General features: G+C 47.9%; 1 protein-coding gene across 1 annotated transcript; it reads right to left on the bottom strand.

Moving 5' to 3' along the window:
* Nucleotides 1-1,180: 1,180 nt before the first annotated feature.
* LOC139680760 (cystathionine beta-synthase-like) lies at nucleotides 1,181-24,255 on the bottom strand. Its single transcript, XM_071573651.1, has 16 exons — nucleotides 24,191-24,255; nucleotides 22,058-22,212; nucleotides 17,979-18,085; nucleotides 15,826-15,960; nucleotides 14,357-14,436; nucleotides 13,036-13,167; nucleotides 12,043-12,112; nucleotides 10,437-10,528; nucleotides 8,957-9,082; nucleotides 7,850-7,934; nucleotides 6,153-6,258; nucleotides 5,532-5,603; nucleotides 4,189-4,323; nucleotides 3,531-3,639; nucleotides 3,160-3,244; nucleotides 1,181-1,278 (listed from the first exon to the last, which is right to left on the bottom strand). The coding sequence occupies exons 1-16, from the start codon at nucleotides 24,200-24,202 to the stop codon at nucleotides 1,181-1,183; spliced, it is 1,599 nt and encodes a 532-aa protein (XP_071429752.1). The 5' UTR covers nucleotides 24,203-24,255.
* Nucleotides 24,256-27,764: the final 3,509 nt, after the last annotated feature.

Genomic DNA, 27,764 nt, shown 5'->3' with positions numbered 1-27,764 from the left:
GCAAACATTCCATTCAAATACATTGAATATCACAGTTGTTTCTGCTCAAACACATGGTAAAGAAAAGCTTTTGCATGAACATACACAATTTCTGAGAGGAAAGGCCCTGAGCATGGTTTGTTCCACACAGCCAAGTCTATTGCACAGAAGGACATTTTACAGTTAGGGGCACCAGAAAGGGTCTGGCACATCCCAGGCTGGTCCAAATTCAGACTCAGTTCTGGGTTTCATGGAGTTGTGGGGCACTTTAAGACTTATTCATGTGAGATGGAAATACATTCATGGACTAACATCCTTTACTATACAACTGAATTGCTAAAATAAATGCAATATAATGAGGTTGAGATAATTAGTTTTTATTTTTCTGGTCAAATATGGTTATTGCTCCAGTACAAACTCACAGAAGATCTATTAAGAGCTTGTGTCACTCAGGAAACAACAGACAGCAGACACTATTCCTAAATATAAATACTTCAGCATTCTATAAGTTAATAAAAGTCTCATACAAAGTAGACTGGGTTGAGAATATGGACTAACCACTTAGCAGCAAGCCAAAATTGAAATTGGTTGTTGCTACCTTGGAGCAGCTTCTGAAACTTACAGACAGATTGCAAAGGCCTTTAGGTCTTTTTGGAGAAACTCCCCCAAACCAGGTTTTGATGGCACTTCAGTTTGGTCCCACAGCTCTTTTCTCACATTTGTTTTCGTTTATGTTTTTTTGGCATCCATGGCAAATGGCTCTCCTGACCTTTATTATCAGTTCCTGGAACACAGTAGCCTGACAGCAAAATTAAGATCAAACTTACCTTCCCCAGGACAACTCACACCAGCTGTAAACACAGGCAGGGCACAGGTACCAACAGCTGCCAAACACACCAACCCCACCTGTTAAAATCTGGACAGTAACAAACTTCCCCTTTGCATCCCCACCCCACTTTGCCCATTCAGCCCTGGGAAGCTCCACACATGGCTATTAAATGCAATTCCTGTAGTTGTCTTCTCTTTAGTGATACTCTGGGTGGTATTTGGCAGACAAATATTAATACATTAATATTTTCACCTAAGTCATTTTGAGAAACTGTGGCTGGATTAGTCAAGAAGGTGCCCTTGGCTGGATGTTTTGGACTGGGGGGGTACACCTGGTCCTGCTGGAGGAGGTGGGGGCAGCTGAGCTGCTCTGCTACTGCTTGTCATTTCTGCTGACAAAGGTGAGGAGGTCCATTGCTGTGACCACACCAAACACCATCTGCTTCATGAAGGAGCTGCCATTTCCATTGACTGTAAGCACAGAAAATAACAGTTTAGTGAAAAAAAAACCAAACAAAACCATCCCCTTTACCTCTCCACCCACTACTCCTATCCCTTGCCAGCTATGCAGAGGCTGCTGTTCATTTATTAAAAGAAAACCTTAATGGGCACAGCATCTGTCTCTGCTCTACCTCCACAGAAACTACTGATGTAGCCTCAGTCAGGTTACTAGGACTGCACCAAAAAAGTTTTAGCTGCAAATTATGCACCTTTTCCCTGAGAGGAAACTTAATTTCCCAGTTGTTTTACCCAACCTCTGTTCCAGTCCTGCTTCTATCACCATAGAACTTTTCAGGGCAAACTAATGAGACTCCCTAAAAGCAGCACTGAGGCACTTCCCTGCTCTGTTCTCATAATGCCCTACACCACCATTAATGAAACAGCACTTTCACAATTGCTTTAACTGCCTGATAAATGTTTTCTTGAATAAAAATAAAACTAGCCACCAGAGTCCAAACATGAGATAAAATGCTAGCTCTGAAGGTGTGGGAAGAAAGTAATAAATAAGGGGGTAACTGTGAAGGCATTAAAACAGCAGCTCTGGAAAAGAAAGAGGGTGTTGTTTGAAAAGCAGAGCAAGAGGCACTGCATACAGGTGGCTGATATTTTTTGGTGCGTGCCATTTAATTTGCTGATACCACTGAATTTATATCAAAATGTGATACAAAGTTATTTTATGACAATAGAACTGAGAAAGGAAATTCTACCTAGCATTGTTCTTGGTGAGAGAATTGGAAATGTGCATAAAAGGCAGTTTTGAATGACAGGCTTCTGGTTGCAACCTTTTGTGGGACCATGGCTGGACTTACAAACTTTAGTGCCGATGGGGCTTTTGGGTCTACAGGTCTTGGAAATACAAGCACAGGGGCTGGGAAGCTTGGGCTGGTGGGTTTCAGAGGCCCTGAGTTCAGCAGGCAGCCACCCTACCATTTTTGGTCAGAGGATGAACAAGTTGTGTCAGCAACCCTCATGCTCCTGTGGTCCTGCTGCAGGTGACTCTACTGAGTTGGTTTGCTACACCAAGGAGGGGATGGCCGTACAGTGGATTAAGAATAAACTAAACCTGCTGGTATGGCTGCTTTGTTGGAGTAGTCTGGTGGTGCTCCTGAATTGACAGAGCATTCCTATGCCCAGCCATGGTGCAGGTGAGGCTCACACAAGTGCCCCAGGCTACAAACACCAGTGCCCATGATCATCTGCCAAGCCACAGTTCTTGCTCATGGTCTGACCCTCCAGTTCTCAGCTTTCTCAACTTACATGCCTGAATTCCACCTAAGCTTTATCTAATGTGACCAAACACTCCTTTAGTCCTTGCCCTTGGAAGTCTGTGGAGATCCCTAAATTTCCCCCTTCTGCCTCTGCTGCCCACAACCAGTAAGGCAGTGATTTGAATTCCAGCTCAAGAGGCAAGTGCAGTGCAGCACAGACATGGTGCCCCTACAGTCACCCACAGTCCACCTTGGCTGTCAGATAAATGAGATCCCTAAAAGTGGGATTCCATGGGAAACCATGGAATTGGGTGAGGGGATGGAGCTGATGGGTTCTTCAGTGCATGGGGGCCCAACACAGCTTCCAAGGACAGGATCTGGGAAGTGCTCCTGCAGAACACACATCCAGTAGTGTGCTGGTCCTGCAGTTAAGGCTTCCTCCCTCTCCCCTCATCCCTGTGGTGCCAGGAAAAGGCAATTCCAGGGCTTTGCAGAGCCTTGAGGCAGAAATCCTTTCTGCAAAGGCTCAGGGGCTGCACAGCTGGAGCAGCTGCAGTGATACCTTCCACTCTCAGTTTGAGAATTTCCCTTTCCCTCTCAAACTTCCATGCAGAGCCTGTGCAGTGCTCCTGCAGATACCTACACTGCATTTGCTCATGTACAACGACAGCAAAGTGATCGTTCTCCAGGATGCAGGAAAGCTTCCCAAGGCTGTCCTCCAGGCCAATCTAAACAGGACAAACAGAGACATTTAACATTTCACTTCACATTTAAAGGACAGGGGTGCAAAGCCTGACTCCTGTCTCTAATTGTAGCTGCCAGTGACAAGGTGGACCAGAATCAGATGTCCCTCACCCACCCACACTGTTTTGGGAAGACCTATCTCTGCCTTCACCTCTCTGTCCTTTCATTGGATATCTTGTCCCAGCTCCTCTCACACTTGAGGGGAGTGGTGGTGCCCCTCTCCCCGTTTTCCCACCCCTGGACAGAGGCTGACACCAGCCTTAGAGGTACCTTTGAAAACTGGTCGTAGATAACCTTCGTAACAGGGTCTGAGAATTCTGCATTTCCAGCCAGCACTGAGGTGAGGGTGTTGCTGAGGGTCACCATTCCCAAAATAAGTCTGTAAGGGAACAGGGAGGTTTCCAAAAGATCGGACCTGAGGTAGGGCATATGTTTTATGTTGGGGCTGAACTGTCTCCCTTGATGTCAGTGACCAAATTGCTGCTGCCATCAGTGTGAGGCATCAGGTTTCTCCTCATTTGAAAAGGACAAGAAGCTCCTTGTCCTCACCAAGCTGGTGGTTTAACAGTAGGTAAAGTCTGCTGTTGCAGTCCAGGATTTAGCAGCTGGGAGAGAGAAAACTTGTGGGCTCTCCAATTGCTTATTTGTGTGGGTTTCCCATCCAGCCCTCACCACTTCTCTGGCCTCCCCTTGCCTGTGCACTGATCCAGCCTCTACTGAGTCTGGTGGGCACTGGCTTTGGCTTTGACTTGAACTGGCTCATTTACAGGAGTTTTATTGATGGATCTTCACAGTGAGGCAGATTGTATTTTAAAAGTGTGTATCACAGAATTCAACACAAGAGCCCCAACTCTGAATGAGTAAACGGGACTTTACCTTCATGACGGATTTTCCTGTGTGAATGGCAGTCTCTGTAGAAAATACTTACCCTGACTCAGCAACAACAGGAGCTTGGTCAAATCCCTTCTCCCGGAGGATCTCAATTGCCTTTTGACAGCTGACTTCTGGGAGGAGAATGAGAGGTGCTGAGAGATTCAGTTTCTGCACCTTGATGTTCCACCACCTGTTGAAAGACAAATGGCAGCACTGAGCTGTCTGATGCACAGCTGTGGCCTTGAACAGTCAGGCAAGGCCTCTAGAGCTGAGCCTGCAAAGCCACCCCACTCCTATCCCCAAGGCAGTAATGTTACAAGTTCCTCATGGCCAGGTCTTGTCGAAGCCAAGCTTTCCCTATGCCCAGTGCTCATACAACTCCAGAGGCAGGGCTGAGGCCAGCAGTTGGCAAGGGGCTGAGCTGTCCTGCATCCAGGGAAGCTACTGAGGGCTTCACTTCAAGCTCATAAGTGGGTGATGTACCAGTTTTACTTCTATGGTCTGTATCTTTGTTTCTCAAAAAGCAGCTCCTCCAGGACACAGCCTGGCAGAGATGCTCGTGTGACTTATGAGGGCAAGCTACATTTGTTTGTGAGGGACCACAGGCACCTCCCCAAACATCTCAGCCCTTTGTCCTTGCAGAAAAGACAGCGCAATGCTAAAGGCTGAAAGGACAAAGAGCAATCCTAACAAGACACAAGAGTCCCTAGAAATGTATTAAGTTTTTTAGGAAACATTTTGCAATAACCTTTGGTTATAGTAACCCAAAGGAGCAGGTGACATCAATCATGCCTATTGTCTTAGAGGTGGGATAGGTGCTTTCTAAACAACTGGCATTTGCCCAATGCTCATCAACTGGAACCAACAGTTTGTGTCTGACTCCCTGCCTTGAGGGAACTCTTTCTTTGTGGTGTCCAAGAGAAAAATGAGTTGATCATCTTTTCTGGCCAGCAGTTCTGGGAAGTTAAAATTTATTGTCTCCTGCCTGAAAAGACTTTCAGAGCTGTTTGAAAGGGAGTTTGCTACAACAGGGCCCATCTCCCCACTAGCCTGATGGTCCTTTGAACATCAGCTGTGGAGCAGAGAGAGGTTTTGTGTGGAGCTGGATGTTCACCTTGGCTGTTCTGCTCAGCAGGGCCTGTGTGGCCTGGGGGCCACATGGCAGTAGATTGGCTACTTTGGGACAGAAATGGCTCTTTCATAGACTTTGGTTGGAGAACTGGGATATCTAACCACACCAAAGAGAGGAGCTGACATTACAACCTCCCCAGAGGGATCTGGACTTAACTGTGTTTTTTGTAAATACTAAAAGAGAACACTTTCCTTTGAAGTTAATACTTTCCAGACTCAGGAAGCTGATTCTCTTAGCACAGTTTATCCCAGCAGAAGTTGTCTTACCAAGGCTTGTGCTCCTGGATTTCATTTAGGAACCCATTTTTTATCATCCACTTATCATTCACGAATTTGGACCTAGAAATCACCAACAAAGAGCAGTCTGTGAGCCTTGCAGAAGAAGTCGTGCTTTGTTTCATGCACTAGACCACAGCACTGCCCCCGGGGCTCCCATGATTTTTGCAGCTGCCTGCTCTTAGCCCCTTTTAAGGTCAGCTGGGGCTGCGGGTGCTCAGTAACTCCCAGAAGCATGCCAGCTATTTGCCTTCCTAACTTTAGGCATGTAAGTTCAAAACCTGCAGCTTTGCTGACTCCTGCTCCGTGCAATGAGTCAGTGGTAAGAGGAGATACACCCCCAAGTGTCCCAACACCCACTCCTGGTGCTTACCATAGTGGTGTGCAATTTCTCCCTGTTGTTCATTTAGGGTTTTTTTCTGTGATTTGCCCAAGGGAGACTCACAGCCCTGTGCTTGCTCTGTGTGGCATGATATCAGAGTTATTGGGGTGGTTGACAATCAACCCCCAGCACCCAGACTCAGCTCACATCACTGAAGGGCTCCATGGGGAAGAAGGCCATGGGAGCTCCCACTCAGGTGCTGGAAACAGGCAAGGAAGCACAAAACTCACATGTAGTTCCTGACAGAGTCAGGCAGGATAACAACACAGCGCTGACCTTCCTTTAAATCCTTGGCAGCTCTCACAGCTGCAGACATGGCACTGCCTGAGCTGCCTCCTGGAAGGGTACCAAGGAGAGAGAGACAAGTGTCAGGGCTGCACAGGGTGTAGGGCCACAGTCCCAATGTGGTTGTCACCCACTTAGTGGTGCAGAGGCACCCAGGTAAAGGTGGCATCTCGTGGGATGGTGGCTTGAGATGTTGTGATAGGAGGACAATTGATCCCAAAGCCCTGTAGGCTTTAGGGTCACATTAGGGATCTGAGTTAGGGACTGAAGGATGTGTTCATACACATTGCTCTTGGCAATGGGCTTTTGAGGCACCATAAAAGTCACATTCTGAACTTCATGAAGCACTTCTCGGGTGACTCTGTGGACAGACCAAGGGCTGAATAGTTCAGTACAGGGACATTCATAACACCCTGCCCACGCCCCAACCTTTCTTTGGGTGAGAAGACCATGTCAGTTCTAGAACTTCTGGCTGACATACTTGGCAATCAAAGATTGGCTTTAAATGCATTGTGAAGGCTGAAAAAAACCATAAACATTACATTCATGCTTGGAATACCAGGCCAACGTGATGGGAAGACTTAAACACTCCTTGTGTCTGTGTGCACACATGTGGTTTGCTGCACGTAGGGAAAGCAGGTCCCTGCTTTACAGAGGCAATTCTTCCACCAGTAGTTTGAGTACTGGAAGTCAAACACATTCCACTATCTGTGTGCCAATTACACACTGCATTCAAGGCAGCACGTATTTTACAGCAGGTTAATTATCACTGAGTCACACTTTTCAAACAAATGAGGAATGGCCCTGAAAAAATGCAGTTCAGGGAACATGAAGCTGTTCACAAATTATAGTTGAGTTCAGCAAGTGGTTTCTGTTGAAACACCATGACTCTGTGCTAGGTTAAATCAACATTGAAGTGTTTCATTATATGTGGCCTGATCTTTTCCAAAACTCCCTGGATATGAGTGCTCAGGATTTTTATCAGCTGTGACTACAAACCTATGTAGTGTCTGCTCCTGGATGCAAACATGCAGGTACCTGCTCAGTGGCAGGGAAGGATGAAAAACATGCTGATGTTGTATAGAGCCTCTGAGGATTTGTCTGAGGGCACCTGTTCATTTTGGAAGGCCAATGGGATCACTTACAGCTTGTTGGCACAGAGAGAAATACTCAGTAAGAACATCTCACACCTTCTTTACTTTCAGTTTTTCCTGGTCCAAACCTGGCACCTCTGGTGTGGCAATGACACAGAGTACAGCCTCGCAGAGTTGTTAGTGGAGAGACAGCTTTAGGCCACCTGTCCTGCCCCAAGCCCCATTAATCCTCTCTTCAGGCTGTGTAACACTACCCTGCACAGAGTCAGGCCTGAAGATCCAGTTACACTGCAAAAGTGCTCCAGCAAGAGGAGAGTTGTCGCTTCTATAATTATTGTGGCTGATGACTCAGATCCCAGACCATGGATTCACAGACACACCTCTGAAATCTGCAGTGACCTACACACCAGCTCACGATTCAGCTATTCAGCCCTGCTAAACCAGCAGACACAAAATACAGAGAGCACCTACACTGAAGTGTTTTGGTCCCAAATGGATAAGGTTCAGAAAGTTTGTTAAGAGAAGCAACTGTTGTCACTGGTGCTTACCACACAGCAATCCCTCCTCTCTGATCAGCCTGCGAGACATGAGGAATGATTCTCTGTCATTGCTTTTATACCACTGATCAACCACCTGAAAGGAAAGCAAGAAGGTTGAGTTTCGGCACTGCTATTTCAGGCTGTCTTGACCCTCTGAGGTGTCTTGTGATGCTGATGCCTACAACATCTGGCAACTTTGAGCTGCCTTCCATGCTTGTTGGAACCAAATGCATTTGTCAGGGCACTCTTGGTCTGGAGGTGTGTCCTTGCTTGTTGGCACCCACTCTGGCCTTCCCAGCTAGCACCCTTTCTTTAGAGTTAGGATGGCTGACAGGTCCAGAGTCAGGAGGGAGCATTATCATAACGTTCCAGGCCAGACTATACTAATGTTTGTTATTTTGACAGGCAAAATCAGACCCAGCTACAAGAAGTGGTTTGGGTTATTACAGGTGACAGCTCTACAGCCACATACTGACAGCAAAGACACAGTTAACACACAGCTGAAAGCAGAAAGAGTCTGAGGCTGTGAGGAACCTTCCTAAGAATGAGGCCAGAGGGAACACAGGCAGCTTGAATTACAGATTTAAAGCTCTGTGCCTGTTGGCAGATGATACATCAAGAGGAAACACAACAAGAAGGGATGCAAGGTTCATGATCTGCAGTCTTACAGAGCTTGGAGCTTGTCTTCCAGCCCGTACATGGTGCAGGATTTCTGCTGTGTGTGTGTGGTGGCTGTAGTAGAGAAGCCTCAGGAAACAGTAGAGTGATGAAGATCAGTCTCAGCACAAATATCTACTGTGTGATTGTAGTGAAAGACACACTCTAAGCATTGGTGAGGCTGAGCAGATGAGGCTGGCACTGTGCTATAAGCTTGTTTTTCTATTCTATTTGCCTTCTCCTTGTGGGTCAGTTAGAATCAGGGTTACTCAGAGAGATGCTTTAGTGCTGGGGTCCCAATCCCTCCACAACAGCTTGTTCTGCACTGGAAAGGTATGCAAGAGCCTTGGGGCTGGGTTACAGTTGGGTATCAGAGTTGGCTACCTCTGAGTAGGCTGGAAGTAGGCTGGATGCAAAGCCAAAAATCAGGCAGAGGCCTCTCATCACATGGCTACTTACTGATCTGTCAAGGACTGTAGGGATAAAGTCGTGCCCAATGCCCTCCACTTCAATGGTCGTGGTGTTTGTCCTGTTCATCTCACTGGGAAGAGCGACAATGGAGCCGTCGGGGTCTACACCAACAATCTTTGAGAGAAGGAAGTCTCGATAAACCACAAAGGGTTCAGACACAGCCAAACATAAAACTCAAAGGAAAAAATTATCTACTCTCTTATCAGCAATGTTTTCCTTCCCATAATTTTCATTAATATCCCCAACCACTGGCAAGGTGGAGGGCTTCCAGGATAAAGGGGTGATTTTCCCACTGGCATTTTAAATAGATCTTAGATAATAGATCTTAGATCTTCAGCTGTTGCAGAAGTGACTGGTGGCTTAAAATGTTATCGGTCTCAAGGTGTTTGTCATCACCCCTTTGGCAGAGCCTGCCACTTCCAAAGCTCAACCCTTCGGATAGTGCAAGTGCTCCTTAATCTGCTCCAGGGCGAAGACAGCCAGCAAGCTTAAAATGCTGAAATCCATGGCTACAGCCATCCTTTCTGGATCTGGTTGTGCCAGCTGATGGTGACACCTCTCTGGGTGCTTGCAGCTTTGTGTTTGCAGCTCAGGAAGGGATGGTGACACTGTTCCATGCAAAGCTGCACCCAGTCAGGGAGGTAACCTCATGCCCTGGTCCCTCCAGTGGGGTGTCCACAACTTTCTGGTGGATCAGAGATTGCTCACATACTGACTACACCAGAGAGGCAGCATCTGTCAAGCCCCCAGTCTGCCTTGAAGCACAAGCTCTGCAGAATGAGCATCATTACTGATGTCAACCAAAAAGCACAAAGGGGTCTACAAGGGTAGAGGAGAACCACTTGTACAGTCTGTGCCCCTCACAGAGTTGCCAGACCAGAAAATTCCACCAGGCAGTTTAACCAGGAGCAATAACACCATCAGCTGGATCAGCCACTCCTGCCATGGGCATCCAACAGTGTCCTGCATAGGGTAGGGCACAGGGCAAGGGGGATTTTAGTGGGGCTGTGAAAAGTTTGGTTTCTATGGTATTTGGATGGGTCTAGGCTGACCTAAGCTCACAAAATTGCTTCCAACAAAAGATTGCTGTGAAAAAGCAAATACATGGAGACAACTGCTCACTCAGGTGAGCCATGGGGTTAGTTTTGATCAGAAGCACAGGAAGGAAATGAGATGCAACAATGGGGAATGGCTTTGAGCTGAAAGAGGGTAGGTTCAGGTTGGATATTAAAAAGAAAATCTCTACTGAGAGAGTGGTGAAGCACTGGAACAGGTTGCCTAGAGAAGCTGTGAATGTTCCACCCCTGGAGTTGTTCAAGATCAGGCTGGATGAAGCTCTGAGCAACCTGGTCTAGTGGAAGGTGTCCCCACCCATGGCAGGGGGGTTGGAACTAGGGGGTCTTTAAGGTGCATTCCAACCTAAACCATTCTGTGAACCCGTGAAAACCATGGCAGCCTCCTGGCTTACCTTGCACTCTGGGCACTTCTCCTTCAGCTTTCTGGCGACACCAGTGATGGTGCCTCCTGTGCCAGACCCAATGACCACCATGTGGACCTTGCCTGCAGGTGAGGGAAAAGAGAGACTTGCAGGGACTCAGCATGGTCTGCAGCATGGGCTCCCCTTTATTCAGAGCCCATGTCCCTTGGCTACTAGAACCCCACATGAGAAAGGCCATGCTGGTGGCCAAAGCCTGGTCATGTGGAGAAGCTCAGATGAGCTTACAGGATCTCATCCTGCCTCAGCACAGGGAGCTGAAAACGACCTCCAGATCTCCCACTTCAGGTTTCCATGCTTTATGCATCTTTGGCATCCACTGACCCAAGGGAACAGTATGAAGCTGTGTCAGCAGAGGTTTGGGTTGGATATTAGGAAAATATTTTTCCCCCAAAGGGTGGCTGGGCAATGGAACAGGCTCCCCAGGGAAGTGGTCACAGCACCAAGGTTGGCAGAGCTCAGGGGGCATTTGAACAACATTTTCAGTCACATTGCGTGACTCTTGAGGCTGTCCTGTGCAGGGCCAGGAGCTGAACTTTGATGATCCTTGTTGGTCCCTTCCAACTCAAGGTATTTTGTGATTCTGTGGCTTAGGGAGTAGGGAATATCACAGCACTTCCAGCGCTTTCAAACCCCACCACACTGAAGCAAAGCACACAGGTGACTAGCAGCTCATATCACTAACAGGTACAACTATCAGCCTGTGTTGGCTTGCACAGTGGAGAGATGGCTGAGCTGTGCTCTGGCACCAATCTGGGTCAGATGTATCCCCACTGGCATTGCTGAAATGATACAGATTTAGGGCTGGTAAGAGCAGAATTGGAGTCAGGCCTTCAAAACCTGATGCTGCAACTGCATAGGGAAAAGGGAACCTACAAACCATGTCTGGTAGCCAGCAGGAGCAAATCCTTATGCTGTAGTGGAGGGAAGGCTGGGACTCCATTGTTCCTGTTGCTGCCAGGCTGCTTTACAGCCATGGTAACTGCTCTCCAGTAAAACCCTCGAGTCCTGTTTACCTTTTATAGTGTTCCCAGAAATGGTAATAAATTTCAGCTCTATCTGCAGTCATGGACCAGGATAGTCCTTTATCCTCCCCTACTGTCACTTCAAATGCCATTAGTTTGTGAAGTTTTGATCTGTTTTGACTTGCAAATGAGTGTGCTGGGTCAGATGCAGTCTGCCATGCCCTGATGGATTTATATTCCCCAGTAAGAACTCCTGGGACATCTTGAGTTCCCAGCTGACAGGTCCCAGAGATGTTGTGGTCACCAAAAGACATGTTCTTTCTCCTTTAGGTACAACCTCATGTTCCTAAGCCTCTGGTCTCCTCCCTCAGGCTTTTGCAATGGGAGGCCACAGCCAGCAAGCCCCGCAGGCTGAGGTGTATCTGGAGTGGATTAGGAGAAGTTGCTACACCCTGCGTGTCAGGGTTATTAAGCTAACACTGCCTTCACCTACAGAGGCCCTTTGGGCTGTCTCTAGACGTTCAGGTCAATAAATGACGTAAAATAAGCCTCTCAGAGAGAGCTATAGCCCTCTGCATGCCCTCAGCATGTAGAAACAACAACCCAGACTGTACCTTCACACTGCTCCAGGATCTCCTCAGCTGTGGTGTCGTAATGAGCCAGTGGGTTGCTCGGATTTCTGTACTGTTTATTTCAACAGAAAACAGCAGGAGTTACCATGTGAAGTGTAGGTCAAATACCAAACCAGCCATAGCTCCTGGAGAGCTGTACCCAAAGCAGGAAACTGCCCCCTCCTCTCCCTGGTGAGGGATGAACTGTGACCCAGCCAGAGCAGATATAGGTATTCCTCCTAGTTGGTGCTTTGGGACAGGTTCCCAAGGACACTTGGGATTTTTCCACAGTGGAAGATTAAACATGCCCACAAACACTCACTCCATGGCACTTTTTGCCCACTAGGTGTGAGGATGTTCAGGTGGGTGGGAACTGTGGGCCAGGAGAGTTCTCCTGCCTGTGCAGGAGAGTTTGCCATGGGACGTGTACAGGTGATGTGTGTGTACCCCCCACTCACATCCATAGACCAGGATGCTTTTGAAAAGCAGTCTTTGAGCTTCTTTTTTCTTAAAAGGAAGGAGCTCCCTACTCACTACAGGGAACCTCCACTCCCTTCCCTGAGACTGAAGGGAGAAGTGTCCTCCTGTTCAAGACCCAACACTGCAGGAACTGCTGGTATGAGTCATGGGGGTTTGCCCTTTACAGCATGAGGTTATTTTTGAGGTAGAACCAAGTTTGAGCCTAGCATAAAAAGTGATTTTTTTTCAGGTCAAAGTTAAATCTGAAGCAATTTGAGGAGTCTTTGAATTGTGCAAGGAAACCTAGCCTTGCCCACATACAGGTTTTGCCAGGAGTATTTCAGGTTTGGAAGTGTCCCTTAATTTGTTTCTGTCACCCTGTGCTTGCAGAAGGGAGATTAAGTTTCAAAAGCCATGAAACACTGACGAAATCTGCCTCCTGTGCCAGTTTGAATGAAGCCCCCAAACACAGGCACACTTGGAGCACACCCTATAAACTGTGTTTGGAAAGAGAGTCAGTGGAGGGACAGCATTTACCTGGTCCAGGATGTGAGAGTTTGGGATTTCACTTTTCATCTTCCAGGCAACACGGATGTTCGACTCCGGGGCATCAAAGGGGGTACACGGGGTCCTCACAATTTCAACACCCAGTGCCTTCAGAATATCGACCTTTGGGAGGGAAAAGAGTAGATGTAATGCATCTGACCCCATGTAGGGATGGTAATCCAAACCTGTGGGCTCATGGCAGAGTCAGATGCCAGCGGAGCTTTGCATGGGGAGACATTTATCATTTGCAGCTACAATGTCCAATTCTGGACTATACTATCTCTGACATGCTCCTGGCACCCTGGGGCCTCTTGCCTGAAGCTGGCACATGGATTCAAGCCTGGCCTCATGCCCTGTCCTACTTGGAGGGCAGACTGGGGACAGGGGAGAGGGAGGTAACACTGCTGCTCCTTGTGCCAGGGGAAAAGGGCAGAGGGAACCAGGTAGGGAACAGTGTCTCCTTTGTGCTGGGGTCTGAGCCCCTGCATGCAAGGAGGAGGTTTTAAAGCTGTCTTTGCCCTGAGTCCCTTCCCTTCTCTTCTCTCCCCAAGCACATGGAAAGAGTAAATACAAATCAGCCCTGGGGTATAATCCACTGGGAAATGGGGCTGTCAGGGAGAGAAAGGATCAAAAAGGGAGGGTAGGGGAGTGTTGGGGCACCTAGAGGTGGCATGTGATCCAGACTGAGCTTAAGTAAGATCTAGGTTTCAAATGAGGGTTTCACTTCAGAGAAGGGCTCATTTTTGAGCCTGGTCAGGGTCCAAGTCTAACTTCACTGGCACAAGTTCAGCTGAGGAGTTTGTGAGGCTTTTGGCTCACCAAGACAGGATTTCTGCCATCTCCAGATCAGGCAGTTTTACCTCAAGTGACATGACTTCCACCACCTCAAGAAAGCAGCTCAGGTAACCATAAGTGTCTCCATGATAAAAAACCCCATAAATATACAGAAAGACCAAGTGAATTTTCAGACAGAGGGGAAGTGGGCAGGACTGGCAGGTGAGCCCTGGCATCTTCCTGCCTCTCCTGCACTCCAATCAGGCCTTACCCTCCCAGACAGCAGCCACACACTGTGTTTGTCTAACACACCACCCCAGTGGCACTGCTGACACCAGACAGTCAGCCAAGCCAACACATGGGGCTTTCTTCCATCAAGAGTTGACCCTCTGAATAGCTACAGAGCTCTGACAGTGTGTGCACAAGGCTTGCTAGCCCTTAAAGCAGAGGTTACTCCAGCTCTAGGAGGGGAAAGGCAGAGTGAGGCAGGGAAGGAGGTGTTCCCCAGCTGTGGGGTAGTACCATAGAGAGTTCTGACCTTCTCCATACTCATTTTCTCCGGCAAGACAATGATGCAGCGGTAACCTTTCACTGCAGCCACCAGTGCCAGCCCGATCCCTGGTGTTGGGGAGGAAAAGGAATTGTTTAATGACAGCATTTGGAAAAGCCAACTGACTGATGTTCATTGCTTCCTCTCCCCCTCGGTGAATGGAACCTAGAAATGTTCACCAGTGAACTACAGGTGAGGGCATCCTCCATGAGCCTTTTGGGATGTGCTGGGAACACCAAGAAGTGTGGGAGGATGTGCTAACAGGTCAGTTGAGCTCTAATGCCTCTCTTGCTCTCAGGAGTCTATTAACCTGCACAGAGCGAATGGCAAGGCTGGGGAGCATTTTCCTTCCCTCACCAAGGCTCAGACCTCTTCCTTTGTGTCTGGAAACATGGGAGAGAGGTGATTTTCCTTCAGGAGTGCCTTCCCCTCCCCCTCAAATGCTCTCAGTTGTGGTGGCGATGGACACATACACACACACACAAAGCTGCACATGTCACCCTGAGGCAAGCAGGCGAAGGACACCTCTGCTCCGATTTCACCAGGGGTGATGGATGGAGCCAGCTGCTCCCCAGCCAGAGGAGGAAGGTGAGGCTGGAGCAGTGTGTCCCTGTGAGGGACTGCAGGGAGACTGGCATGACTTCAGCTGCCCCAGGCTGGCAGGGTCCCAGCGTGATCCACCTATGGAACAGCTCTGGGGAAACACAGGTTCCCTTGCCCCATGTTTGGTGGGTGGCTGGGGAAAGGAGGGACTGGCTCTGGGGCTGCCTGTGACAGTGGGGGGGAAAAATTCCTAGAGATGAGACCCATTCTGCATGTCTAGTGAGGGGGAGGCAGGAGTGCAATGAGAGACGTGGCCTCAACTCCATCCAGAGCACCTTGACAGCCTCTGCTGTGTCTTTCTGTATGGAAGAACTCTGTGCACACACATGTGTCCTTTTTATGGGGCAGAGAGCAGCAATGGGACATTGAAACTTGAATTAGTGATCCTGTGGAGGCTGTAAAATCTGGTGTGCCTGCTTATCTTGCAGCCCACCATAACATGTGGAAGGACAGGTGACAGTGACAAGGAAAAGATCAGATAATTCCTTTTCCAACCCATCAGGGAAACCTTGTGTGGGAACTTCTGAGTATTCAAAAGCTTTCCAGCCTGGAAGTTTCTGGAGTTGCCCCAACTCCTGAGACTGTTTGCCTTGCCACAACATAACCTTCCAGGTACACCTGGGCAGGTGTGGGACCCTCACAGGCCCTCAGGAATTTCAGCAGTGAGGCACCTCAACACCCCATACCCATGTCCACCAGATGCCCATATCTACCAGGAGGGGAACTGAGGGAATGATGGAGCCAGAGCTGGTTGGCGTCAAAGTGCAAGAGCTCCTCAAATCCCTGCCCCTCCTGCAGCCCCTCAAAAACCACTGTGCCCCCAGGCAGAGGGAGATAATCCCAGCCCTTCCCACCTGTGTTTCCTGAAGTGGGTTCAATCAGTGTGTCTCCAGGTTTTATAATCCCAGCTCTCTCTGCGTCTTCCACCATCCTGAGGCTGATTCGGTCCTTCACGCTGCCCCCAGCATTGAAGTACTCACATTTTGCCACTGGAAATGAAAGGAGAGGCTCTGTCAGTTTTTTCATAGGTATCTCAAAATGTCCCCTTCTGTAGGGATGATCTGTAGTCCTGAATGGGGTGCCATAAGGAAAAGTGAACAATAGAAAGAACACTTTCAAGTGTCAGCCAAAATTATAATTTCTTCACTGAGTTACTGAAAAATCAAGTAACTTTTCAAGGCACTTTCAGACTCCAAGGCACACCTCAGTCCTCTTTGGGTCCTCCACACTGCTAATACGTGGAGCAGGACTTATCTCCCCAAGGCTCTGATGAGCATCTACATCTGAACTGATGGTACTGAGCTCTGTTTTATGGACACCAGGGAGAAATGGGTTCTTCCAGGATGTCATTCACTTCATCCTGGCAGAGACAGCGACTTCAGTCTGAGGAATCAGCCTGATTCCCAAACAGCCCAAATGGGAAAAGAAATCTTGTGCATATAATTATATTTTGTAAAGCAAAGTGCCACAACTTCAGAGATCCCTGGAGGCACAGAAAGTACAAGGTAATCCCATTCAGCTGTAACTATTTCTTGAGGCTGCTGTGCTGCAAGCATTCCTATATTTGCTTGGGAACAGCCCCTGTGCTAACGTGTTGCTGGAGAGGACCCTGTAGTTGCTGTTCCTGTCCTGTTCTCCTTCCTCTCCTGTGCCAGGGGAGGGAGACACCATCCCAGAAAACGGGATCTGTCAGGCTTATCCAGCACCAAATTTTCCCACGCCTCTAAGGCTCCTGTCCCAGTAAGACATCCTCCAAAGGACAACCTGCTTCAGAGGTGGACCAGACACTGCACACCTGTCCTGCCACCTTCACCACCTCTGTTCCAGTCTCCTATCATCCTCTCAGGTCTCGTTCTGGAAAGTGAGAGGCAGTGCAATGTAGAGATTACAGGGTCACTGGCCCAAAGATCTCAGACCACTAAAAGAGATCTGATGGAAGAGCACAGCATGCTCCATGTGTCCGTGTGCCTGGTGGAGGCTGGTCACCCTGAGGATGCCCAGCTGCCAAACAGGACCATGAGGCACCACTAAGCCTTTTCATTAAAGATGAGCATTCATTAAGTCTCTCCTCCTCACACAGCTATCTACCATTGACAAAAGCTCCTGCCTCTGAGAATCTGTCTTTCTGCCCAGTTTGAGTGAAATTAATTATTAGGGTTAGAAGTTACAGGAAAGGAGACTGAAAAGTCCATATGCACAGATCTGATCTTATCCTTACTCCTGTAGGGCACCAGGCTAAAACTGACCCTTTCATGAGGCCGCACCAGTGCTGTGCTAACATCTCCAAATGGTGAGGACTTGGATCCTGCTGGAAAAGCTGTCCCTCCAGGAGCACTTTGGCCTGCCTCTTAGCACCAGGGACTGGCACCCATGTTGCTGATAATGCCAGCTGCCTGCAGACCCCTCTCCTCTGCCTGGGGCTTCATTTTAGGAAAGTCCCCAAGGGAAGCAGTTGCTGCCCTGGGACAGTGATGCAGCAGTCAGCAGTGCTTGGCAGAGGATTCCCCCTTGCATGGGAGCTCTGCCTGCAGCCAGGGGTGACACTGATGTGTGTCCTCACAGCCTGAGCTGCATCCTGTGCCTGGCAGGCTGCAGGAAGGAGCCTGCCATGCCCTTTTCCCCATCCCATCCACTGCATTTCAGGAGGGCTCAGCCAGTCTCCCCTGTGCACACCATGTGCTACCCCAGGTGCTGCAGCATCCCTGCCTTATGCCAGTTGTTATCCACACACCCCCAAATTTAGGCCAGTTGTGTTCTTGAGCACATATGCTGTTATTTAGAAGAAGAGATGCTCCACTATCCTGCTCTTTGCTGCTTGAAACCATCCTGTTTGGCCCAAGAAAAGAGTATAATGTAACCTGATAAGCAGGAGGACCCAGCACGTGCCACATCTGTCCCTCCCCAGCGGTACTTGCTCTCACAGAGTCTCTTCTGAAGCCTCCCTCCAGCACTGCCCCTCACTCTCACCTCATGGCATGGAAAAACCTGGTGGAAAGGGGACACTCACAAAGCTCACACTTGAGCCCATAGGACTTCCCAATCTTGTTGATTCGGACCATTGGGGTGCAGCCAACTTTCTTGAGGATATTGGGCAAGATCTTTTTTTCTTCTGTCCTGAAATAATATAGGAAAAATAAAAAGTCATATCAAAGCTATTCTATGCAACATGAACCAAGATAAAACCTGAGTGAAGTTTCAACAGCTTTATCAAAGCCATGGAGAGACATCCCAATTCCAGGAGAACAAGCCCCCATCAACAATTAATGGCCCCAGGAGGTAGTTACAGTTTTCCATCATGAGTTAATTTTTGCACAAAAATTAAGGTACTTAATTTTCAAGACTGTTCTGAAGTGTCTTGTTCTGCAAGGCCCTAGGCCTCTATAATGAGTGAGAAGAGGCTGAGAAGCCTCAGGATTTTATGCTGTGGGTGAGAAAGCCAGAAGACCATGCACAACACAAAGTTCCTCTTCCCACTGTCCTACCCAGCACCGCCTCTGTTTTTTCATTTCCAGCTGTCTTTGGGCCAACAGTTCCTTGCCCAGCCAGGACTCCTAAACTTGCAAGGATGGCTTCAAGCCATCAGAAAAGCCCAAGCCACAGAGGACTCTGAAGGTTTTTCTGCAAATAATTAAACTGGGCTCTGTGATCAGGGAAATCCAGCTGCCTGGTTTTGTTAGTCACTGCCAGACTCCAGCAGAAGCCAAGAACCACCTCACAGCAGTTGCAACCAGAATGGAAAAGACCTGTTTGCCCAACACACAACCAAACACGCCCAGCCAGGCAGTCATGGAACTCACACCCTTGAGCTCTTTCAGAGTTGGAGCGAGAGGATTGATGAGGGCTGGGTTTATCTGGGCATATTGTCCTTGGTTGCAAACCAGCACATCTCTCTCCCAATGGGGTGACAACCCCCACTCCCTCACTGCTCAGCTCTGCTTTGTGCAGCTCTCACCCACTATCATCCTCTGAACCTTGAGCTGGAGTTATCCCTGCCTGCTATCATGGCCAGGCAGATGCCTGGCTGCTGACAGAAAGTCCATGTGCTGCAGGGTGACATGCTGGGTTACTTAAAGACACACACACCTCCCTCCAGGCTTTGCAAGTATGATATAAACATTTCTTGCCTTGCAGGAGTGCAGGAATAGTGGTTTAGTGAAGACCTTTACTACCAAAAGGAGCCAGTTTCCTTGCACCTCAAGCCCAGAAATGATGGAGTATTATATTGTTACCCCTCCCTCTGTGGAAAGTGTTTGCAGAGACATCGTGGCCTCTGCAGGGTACTGGTAAACGTGAGGCAATAATAATAATAAATGAGCTCCCCCCAAAGCTGCAGCCATTACACATCTGCTCTAAAATCCAACAAAATGCTCAGGGATTTCAGGGGTGCTGAGCCATGGCACAAGAAAGCTCCAGTTCCTTCAGGTGACAATTAACTAGAGCCTGGCTTTGAAGAGATTATTACGTTACACTTCTAGGTTGCAGGAGGTCAGCTTGAGAGAAGAAAGCAAGGCCATTTATTTACCTAGTATTTGTGGTAAATGGGATGCTACCATGTCCTCTGAAGCCCAGAAAGGCATGATCATAGAATCATTGAATGGTCTGGGTTGGAAGGGACTTAAAGATCATCTTGTTCCAACTCCTCTCCCATGGGCAGAAACACCTCCCACCAGACCAGATCCATCCAATCTGGCCATGAAAACTTTCGAGGGCAGGGCATTCACAACTTCTCTGGGCAGCCTGTTGCAGTGTCTCACCACCTTCACAGTAAAGATTTTTTTTCCTAATATCTAATCTAACTTTCAGTTTGAATCCATTCCTCTTGTCCTGTCACTCCAGAACCTTCTAAATAGTCTTTCTCCATCTTTCTCATAGGCTCCCTTCAGGTGCTGGAAGGCTGCAATTAGGTCACCCCAAAGCCTTCTCTTCTCCAAGCTGAACATTCCCAATTCTCTCAGTCAGGTGTTCTCTCCCTCTGACCAAGTGGGTGCCTACTCTGGACTCACTCCAACAGGTCCATGTCCTTCCTGTGCTGGAGGTCCCAGAGTTGCTGTGCAGTTCCAGGCTCTGCTGTGGCAGAGCCTGGTGAGGGGATGGGAAAGAGAAAGGAATATAAGTCCTTTCCTAATCACTACCATATTTTACTACAAAAATAGTAACTGATGATCATCTTCCTTTCCCAGCTGTGAGAGCTCTGTGTGTGTGTCCTGAAGGGAGAAGGTCTATGAAAAATGCCTTTGGATGTGGTTGCTAGTCTAGTCCTGCAGATGCTGATATCAGTTCAGGATTGCAGTGGACAAGGATGGTTTTTCTCCAGGATTCCTGCCTTTCCTCATGGCCTGTTATTCCATAAGATACCCAGGGAAAAACCAGTCCTGGCAAAGCAAGGGATTCTTGCTAAGGTCAGAATTAGCTTAAGGGATAGTAGAGCTAATTCTGTATTACTGAAAAAATAAAGAATATTTTTAATTAAAATAACGTCTTCTCTCTCTGCTTTTACCTCTAAAACTCAAACAGATTTCACATGGGACCCTCAGGAAGTGCAGAGATTTTTGTTACATTGGCTCCATCTGTGAGCAGGGAAGCCAAACCAGCCCCTCCACACAGTGCTGTAAAAGAAAAGGTGTGATGTGTCCCAGTGCATTTTCTTAACTGCTGTACAGTGGATTAAATTTCAGTTCCTGCCCCAGTGATGCTGTGTGGGCACCCTCATCTGGATCCCATCCCCAGAGAGGTGCCTGATGCCCGGGACTGGGGCTGCCCTGATGCCCCCTGGCAGCCCATCTCCTGTCTGGAGATGGGATGGGTTCTGACACTGGCACCACCTTGCCACCCCATGGCACCCTGATGCTAAATTGACAAACCCCAAGAATGTTTTCCTGCTCAGGACAATTGAGGAAAAATAAATCAGTTGGACTGAAAAGTGCTGTCTGTATCCTGGGGCACCATCTGCAGGGGTTGCACTGAGTGAATTGCTAGATACAGTTTGCTGGATCAGCTTGGAAGCTCTGGAGTCCACTCCTCCCTCCCTCATGGGCCAGCCCAGAGGCTGCTCTGGACTTCACATATGCTGAGGGCTGTGGGCCAGCCTTGTCCTCCCTAACATTTGATCAGGCATGACCACGACCACGCAGAGCGGTGCTGCACCATCTGTGGGCTCCAGTTCCTCACTTGCTGGAGCTGAATTCCTGTTTTACACCCTTGCTCTGCAGGGACATGTCTGCTGTTCCCCTGACATTTATGGGAGAGCCTTATCTTTAATAGCTTGTATGTGTCTGGTTTGCCAGGTCATTAAAGCACCTCTTGTCAAGTCTAGTCTGGGCCCTCTGGCAGCCTCATCTCACCCTGGGAGGGAACTCACTGCTGTGAGGGCAGGAACAGATCAGGGCAAGCACTTTGCTTTGCACTGAGCCTTTGGGTTGCTTACACAGAGTGGGTAAACTCTGTGAGCCCATTTTCTACTTGTTTACAAGCCCAGACCATGGTAATCCACTTTTATGAAGGTCTCTCAGCCATCAGTAAAGATATTGCTGTTACTTTGACATCTCACACAGAGCTTCAGTTTGTTTGAACAGACAAGGGCAGTGAAACTCCTGACAGGGCTCTATGAGGGGATGGGTGCCACAATTTTGGGGTATATTCTGCCCTGTGCTACAGCTAGGAGAGCCATTCCTGCATCTCCTCAAGTGCCTGACAGCTGGGAGTGCCTGTGCTTCTGCTGTGTGACACCAAACCTCAGAGAGTCCTCTTTGCAGAAGTGTGCAAGTCCCTGCTTGAAATCTGTCTATGAAATATGTTCCTCAGTTCTAAAATAAGATGCCCCAAACAAGCAGATGCTTTCAAAAGTGTGCTGGAAAATATAGAGCTGAGATTCAAGCCAGCTACATCTTTCTGCAAAGTAAAGACAGTGAGAAAAACCTTCTTAGAGAGGAGACACTAGGCTGGTTTTGCCTTCTGGAAAATGAATCATCATTAGTTTAACAATCAATTTATGGTCATGAGAGTCCTGGTGTAACAGTAGCACTTCATCTTCAGGAAAAGATAGTAAAGTGCAGTCTCAGAAATAGCAAGCATGAAAGAATTACTTACAAGGGCATGCAGGAATGTGGAGACTTGCTGGCAGGTGTTGTGGCTGTCCATGTGCACTTACTGGGCAAGTTGGGAAGGATCCACGTGCTGTCGGCTTTGTTTTCCTGACTTCCCACACAACTGCCATTCATGAGTGAGCACGTCTTGGTCAGCTCCTGTGTTGTGGAAATAAAGGTCACCTGGGAGGAAAATAACTGTTGAAGGCAAAAAAATGACATTTGGGTGTGAAGGCAAGGTGGCCTGCATGGGGCATCCTGATGACATTTCAAAACCAGGGTTGGATTGATGAAAGGAGGTTGAAAGAAGATGAACAGATGAAAGGAGATTGTAGTGAGGTGGGTGTCAGTCTCTCCTCCCAGGTAGCAGGGACAGGATGAGAGGAAATAGCCTCAAACTGTGCCAGGGGAGGTTAAGGGAAGTGGTGGAGTCACCATCCCTGGAAGTGTTCCAAAAATATGTGCCCTTGACAACATGGTCTGGTGGTGAACATGGTGATGCTGTGTTGATGGTTGTATCTGATGACCTTAAAGGTCTTTCTAACCTTAACAATTGTACAATTCTATGCTTTGTTGATGGTTGTATCTGATGACCTTAAAGGCCTTTCCAACCTTAACAACTGTATGATTCTATGCTTCCATGATAAAATTCATCTTTCAGAGTGGTATGCTAGACCTCACACATCATAAACCATCATCTGTGCACCCTCTCCAGTAAATCTTCCTCTGCTCAAAAACATCCCCTCCACTAGAAAATTTGCTGCTCCTTATTTAATTATTTGGTCAAGAGCAGTATTTTTCACCCTAGCAGTAAAGAAACTGCAAGTAAATGTACCCAGCAATAATTTGAGAATGTCTCTGTGGTGGTGGACCTCAGAGGGCCAGAGGACATCTCTACTCAAGTGTATAAAAAATGAAAAAAGGAAATCAATAGAAACAGAACATCAGGGAAGGGAAGCAAAGGTGCTGAGGGGTACAGAGCAAGTTCTGCAGTAAAACAGCTTAAAGAAGGGAGGATTCATCAGACTGGAAATGAGAGAGGTGGCTGGTGGTGAGAGTGGACATAAATCCTGGGGGAGCTGGAGAAGCTGCATCAAATAATTTCAAATAAAGGCAAAATGGAATTACCAGAAACAACTACAGGAGCAAATCAGGTACAAATGGAACAAGAAGAGGGTTAACTACCACGAGTCTTAAACATAAAAGTCCTAATGGCATCTGAGCTCTGTAAGAAGAAAAATTGCTGTGCTGTCTTCTCTGTATTGCTGGTGCATATGCAGAGAAAGGGAATAGTGTGGGTTTATAGTTTATTCTGAGGATCTGCTACTGACCAACTGCAGAAACAAGGGTTACATGGAGTTTTGGTGTGATCCTGCCTGCAATTCATCCACCACTCTTCTGTGCTAAGGAACTCAGGCACATGGAGAAAAGACATATGATTTTTGGCACATGGAAGTTCCTTTTCTGTCTTGTTCACAGAATCAACTTGCCTTGATTCATCCTTGGTTGAATAAAGGATCCTTGCAACTCCTGGGGACATGTGTTACTTAGACTGTTGATGAAAGCTTGTGTTTACCTGCTTTTTGCAGCAGCCTTCCCTGTCTTCCTACACTTCTGTTGTGGTGCATTTTACAATTAGAGCACATGTAATGCTCTCATTAACTTTGCTGTGGTAGAAATGGTCAAAGGCATGTTGCTGGACCTTCCTTCTGCATTTAACCTCAAAGTGAGGGAAAGAAATGTCATTTTGAAATCTGATAGAACCACGTCAGTGACTCAAAGATGAAATATCTCTTTTCTAAACACAGAGAACTACCTGCAGTAGGGCCAGATCTCCTGTCACGTGGAGGGGATGTTCAAAATCCACTCTACTCACTGCCCCGGGCAGAGAACTTAGGCTGGTGACAGGAGGATGCTGGAGCCAATGTGCCCAGCATGGAGAGCAGAGGCCAACAGGTCTGTGGAGCACCATCTTCATCCAGGCCATAAAGCCACTGGCCTGCCCTTCCTGGGCACCTGGGCTGCCTGACTGACTCACAGTAGCCAGGGCAAGCAGTCAGCAGGATGTTGCGGCTGGCTCCTGATTATCTAATTAATTTGTGGCTCGATATGTGAGCCCACAGGCAGCCTTAATTACCTTTTCTGCCATCCTCCTCCTCCTGCTTGCTTGTTTCACCCCCTTGGTGGGAGTTTCTTTGAAGAGGTGTGGTAGGACTCCCTGAGGTCTGTGCTGTGCACTCCTGGTTGTTTCCACACCAGGCTGGGAAGATGGGGCTGTGGTTTGTTCCCTGAGTACTGGGCTGTCCCTGGAAGACAAACACAGCACACCATTATTCCAGCAACACCAGAGGGATGAAACAGCCCATGGTGTATGTCTGAGCTTCCTTCTTATCCAGAGGCTCCAGGGCACCTCCAAAGATGGAGGTCAACAACCTTGTGTCACTGCCCGGTCCCACAACCAAAGCAGGCAGGGGACTCCAGTCCACCCTCCACATCAGGCTCTGAGCCACCTGTTCTCCTCCAGAGACACCAATCCTGGACTCAGAAACTGCCAAGAAACCATGAGGGTGTGGGGTAGTCACACCACAATGGCTTGGATCTTCCAGCTGACAAAAGCTTTCCCAGTAATCTTTGCTTCCTGGTGCACCACTGACAAACCTGCTGCTTCTTAAAGGGATTAAATTTTTTAAAACATGCACATTTGTTTGCAAGCCAGGATTTGTGTTGGCCTTGAGTGTATCTCCTGAAGAAGATCCGTGTTTACCTAATGAATTAACTGGGAAGGAGCAAAAGTCACTTGCGGGTAAAGAAGAGGTAAGTTGCAGTGTCAGCACACTTTCACAACTGAGGTCACTCCAAATGTTGGCAAACTGAATTTTATGAGTGTATTTTTTTCTTTTTTTTTTTCTGGTGATGCTCATCTCTACCATTTCAAGGTAGATGGTTCCTGTGGCCATCTTTCCCCATGGAGCACCTCACAGAGCTGCAGGAGATCTGCCAAGCCCTGGGTGAAGGTGGGTGACCTCTCTGGGGGCTCAGGAGCACCCTGACTCCCCTCAGAGACCCACCTGGGAACAGCAGCATCCAAGCACCACAAAGCAGTACCTCAGGCCCCAGTGTCACTCCTGCCAGGAGCAGCCACTCTGTCCCAAAAGCCAAGAGTGGGAGTCAGCAGCTGGGCTGAGGGGGCTGGTGCAGGAGGGCTTCATGGAAAGAAGAGCATTACTGGCTTCCCATCATCTAAAATCAGGCTCCATTCTGCTCACTATGTTGAGTTCCCCTGACATCTGATACAAAAAAATGTCAAGAATGGCATTTTTTCATTTTTTCTTTCACTTAAAGCAGATACAGATGCATTTTCTAGACACCCAGAGAAGAAAGAAACAAGAGCTGGTCCTTGACTAGGTCAAAATATACATTTGTCTCTTCTGGAGAATTCCTCATGTGTATCCTCAAGGGCTGGGTAATTCCTGGCACTGTCCTGCAGGACTGCACAGATGTCCTACATGGATGTAGTTACAATACACACTCAAATCACTGCATCACTGTGTCCAGGGTCTGGATCCACATTTAAAATAAGATATGCCAAAGAAACACATTGGTTCTGAAAGTAATCTAAAAAATTGCCTGAAGAGTTGAAACCCCAAAACTGACTATGAGAGATGGCAGAGAACCTGAAATGGTACCAAATGATGGGAAGAATCCGACCTTCCTGTGTCTTTTAGAGGCCTTAACAAAACACCAGTGAGCTGCTCCCATGATGACAGTCTCAGGAATCACATCCCACAAACATGCTGGGTGGGAAGTGAGCAGAATCCTCTGTGGTTTACCAAACCCCTTACCTGTGTCCCCAAACTCCTCCCAACCCCTGCCTGAGGCTTCAGGGATCATCTGATCAGCATCAAACACACCTGACCTATTACAGGTGTCCTGTGATGGCCCCGTTACTTCCTGCTAAATAGAGGATCTTGAGATGGCACAAGACTGGGCAAAGGATGAATGGAAACCTCCACTGGAGTTGGGAGGCAAGCCAAGAGAACAGGAATGATAACACACAGCTGCTGTCACTCAATGAAAATATATGAGAAGGAGCATAGGCTAATGTTTAAAGAGTACTTTGCAGATAGGAGATTGCACTCATTAGGTTATCAGACTGCACTAATAACTTCAAGAGGAAGAAAATCAAGATGCTCATTAGGTAAACTTGGGAAAATAAGATGAATTCAGCAAGGCAGGAGTTACATGCAAACTTACCACATTCAAAGCCATTTTCTTGCTTTATTTTAGAAAAATGTTATTGCTGTCACTGAGCAAGTCAAATGAGGGACCTCAGGAGGTCCTAGTCCAGACTCCTGCTTCAAAGATGGGGAGCACTAAGTTCAGCCCAGGCTTCTAAGGGGTTTGTCCTCCTTGAGTCTTGAAAACCTCCAAGGATGGAGCTGTACCACCCAGCTGACCTTGTAGTGTAAAGCCAGAACCTCCCAGGCTGCCTGATTTATTCAGAACTTGCTGAAAGCACAGATACTCCCCAGGTCAGTCAGTCTTAGCTCAGGATGAGGAGCAGAGGCTGCCAAATGTCAAGTCTCTCCACAACACCAAAGTTACCTGAGTCCCACGAGGTAACAGATAAGCCACACTCACCTCCTCCAGCGTGTCAGCCAAGTGCCTTCCCTGCACTCCAGAGCTGAGTTTATATGTGCTGGCGGCAGGGGACACCCGTGAGCTCCTGGAGGGACGCTGATTGGGTCCCTCCCCACACCTCACTGTGCCCAGCACCTGACTGCTCTCCAGGGGTAGATGATTGGGGTATAAAAAAAAGATAAGCAATTTATTGTTTGTTTTAATTTGCACTTATCTTCAGGAGTGCTTTCAGCCCATCCCCCAGCAATTTTGTGCTGGTTTTAGAGTTTTGTTGCTGATCTGGTTTTGTGTCTTGTACTGAACCTGCTGCTTAAACTCAGCTCCTCTTTGTCAGCCTGTGCCTTGCTGAATCAGGAACAAGCAATGACAGAAATTACATAATATGTTAGATGCTGTCTGGTGCTCTATGTCCTCTGGGTTCCTAGGATTAGTCTCTGCACCTCTTCCAGCTCTAAACCTCTTTCTGTTGTTAGCTCCTGCTCCTCATGGGACTGCTTTACTATTAAATCAGCTGAGAGCAGTGAACAGCTTCTGCTCTGCGGTGTTTCCCAAATGCCAGGTGGGTGATCAGGAAAATATCTGGATGCAGATTTTACTAGAAGAGGAAGAGCCCATGGGAATTCCAGTGCCCTATTTTCCCACTCCTTCACAGAGTCAATATAGAGCCACCTGGCCTAGGTCCCCCAAAACACAGTAGTGAAGGAAACTTCACCACTGTTGAGGTGACCAGGCAAGAATAAGGCTTGTCAGAATGCTTATTTTAGAATTAAACCTTTTGAAGACATGATTGGTGTAGGTATTAGCACAGGGATGACATTATCTTTGGTCTTTTTGCAATAAATAGACTTTTTGGAAAACATTACCAGAGGTAATCCATCATAAGAAAATCTTGTGGGCTATCTGATGTGACACAGAGCATACAGGTCTCTTGTGAAGAGACTGCAAATAACCCCAACCCCAGTAAGAATTGTGTTTTCTGGGCATTGAAGTTACAGAACAACCCAGCTGCCCCTGCCTGGCTGTCTCCTGCAGCAGTGGGTGCTCAAAAATAAAATTTTTCCCTTTGGTGA

This window comes from Pithys albifrons, chromosome 1 (assembly GCF_047495875.1).
Source record: "Pithys albifrons albifrons isolate INPA30051 chromosome 1, PitAlb_v1, whole genome shotgun sequence".
NCBI lineage: Eukaryota > Metazoa > Chordata > Aves > Passeriformes > Thamnophilidae > Pithys > Pithys albifrons.
The sequence above is the reverse complement of the archived record's forward strand: the minus strand, read 5'-3'. Positions and strand labels throughout refer to the sequence as shown.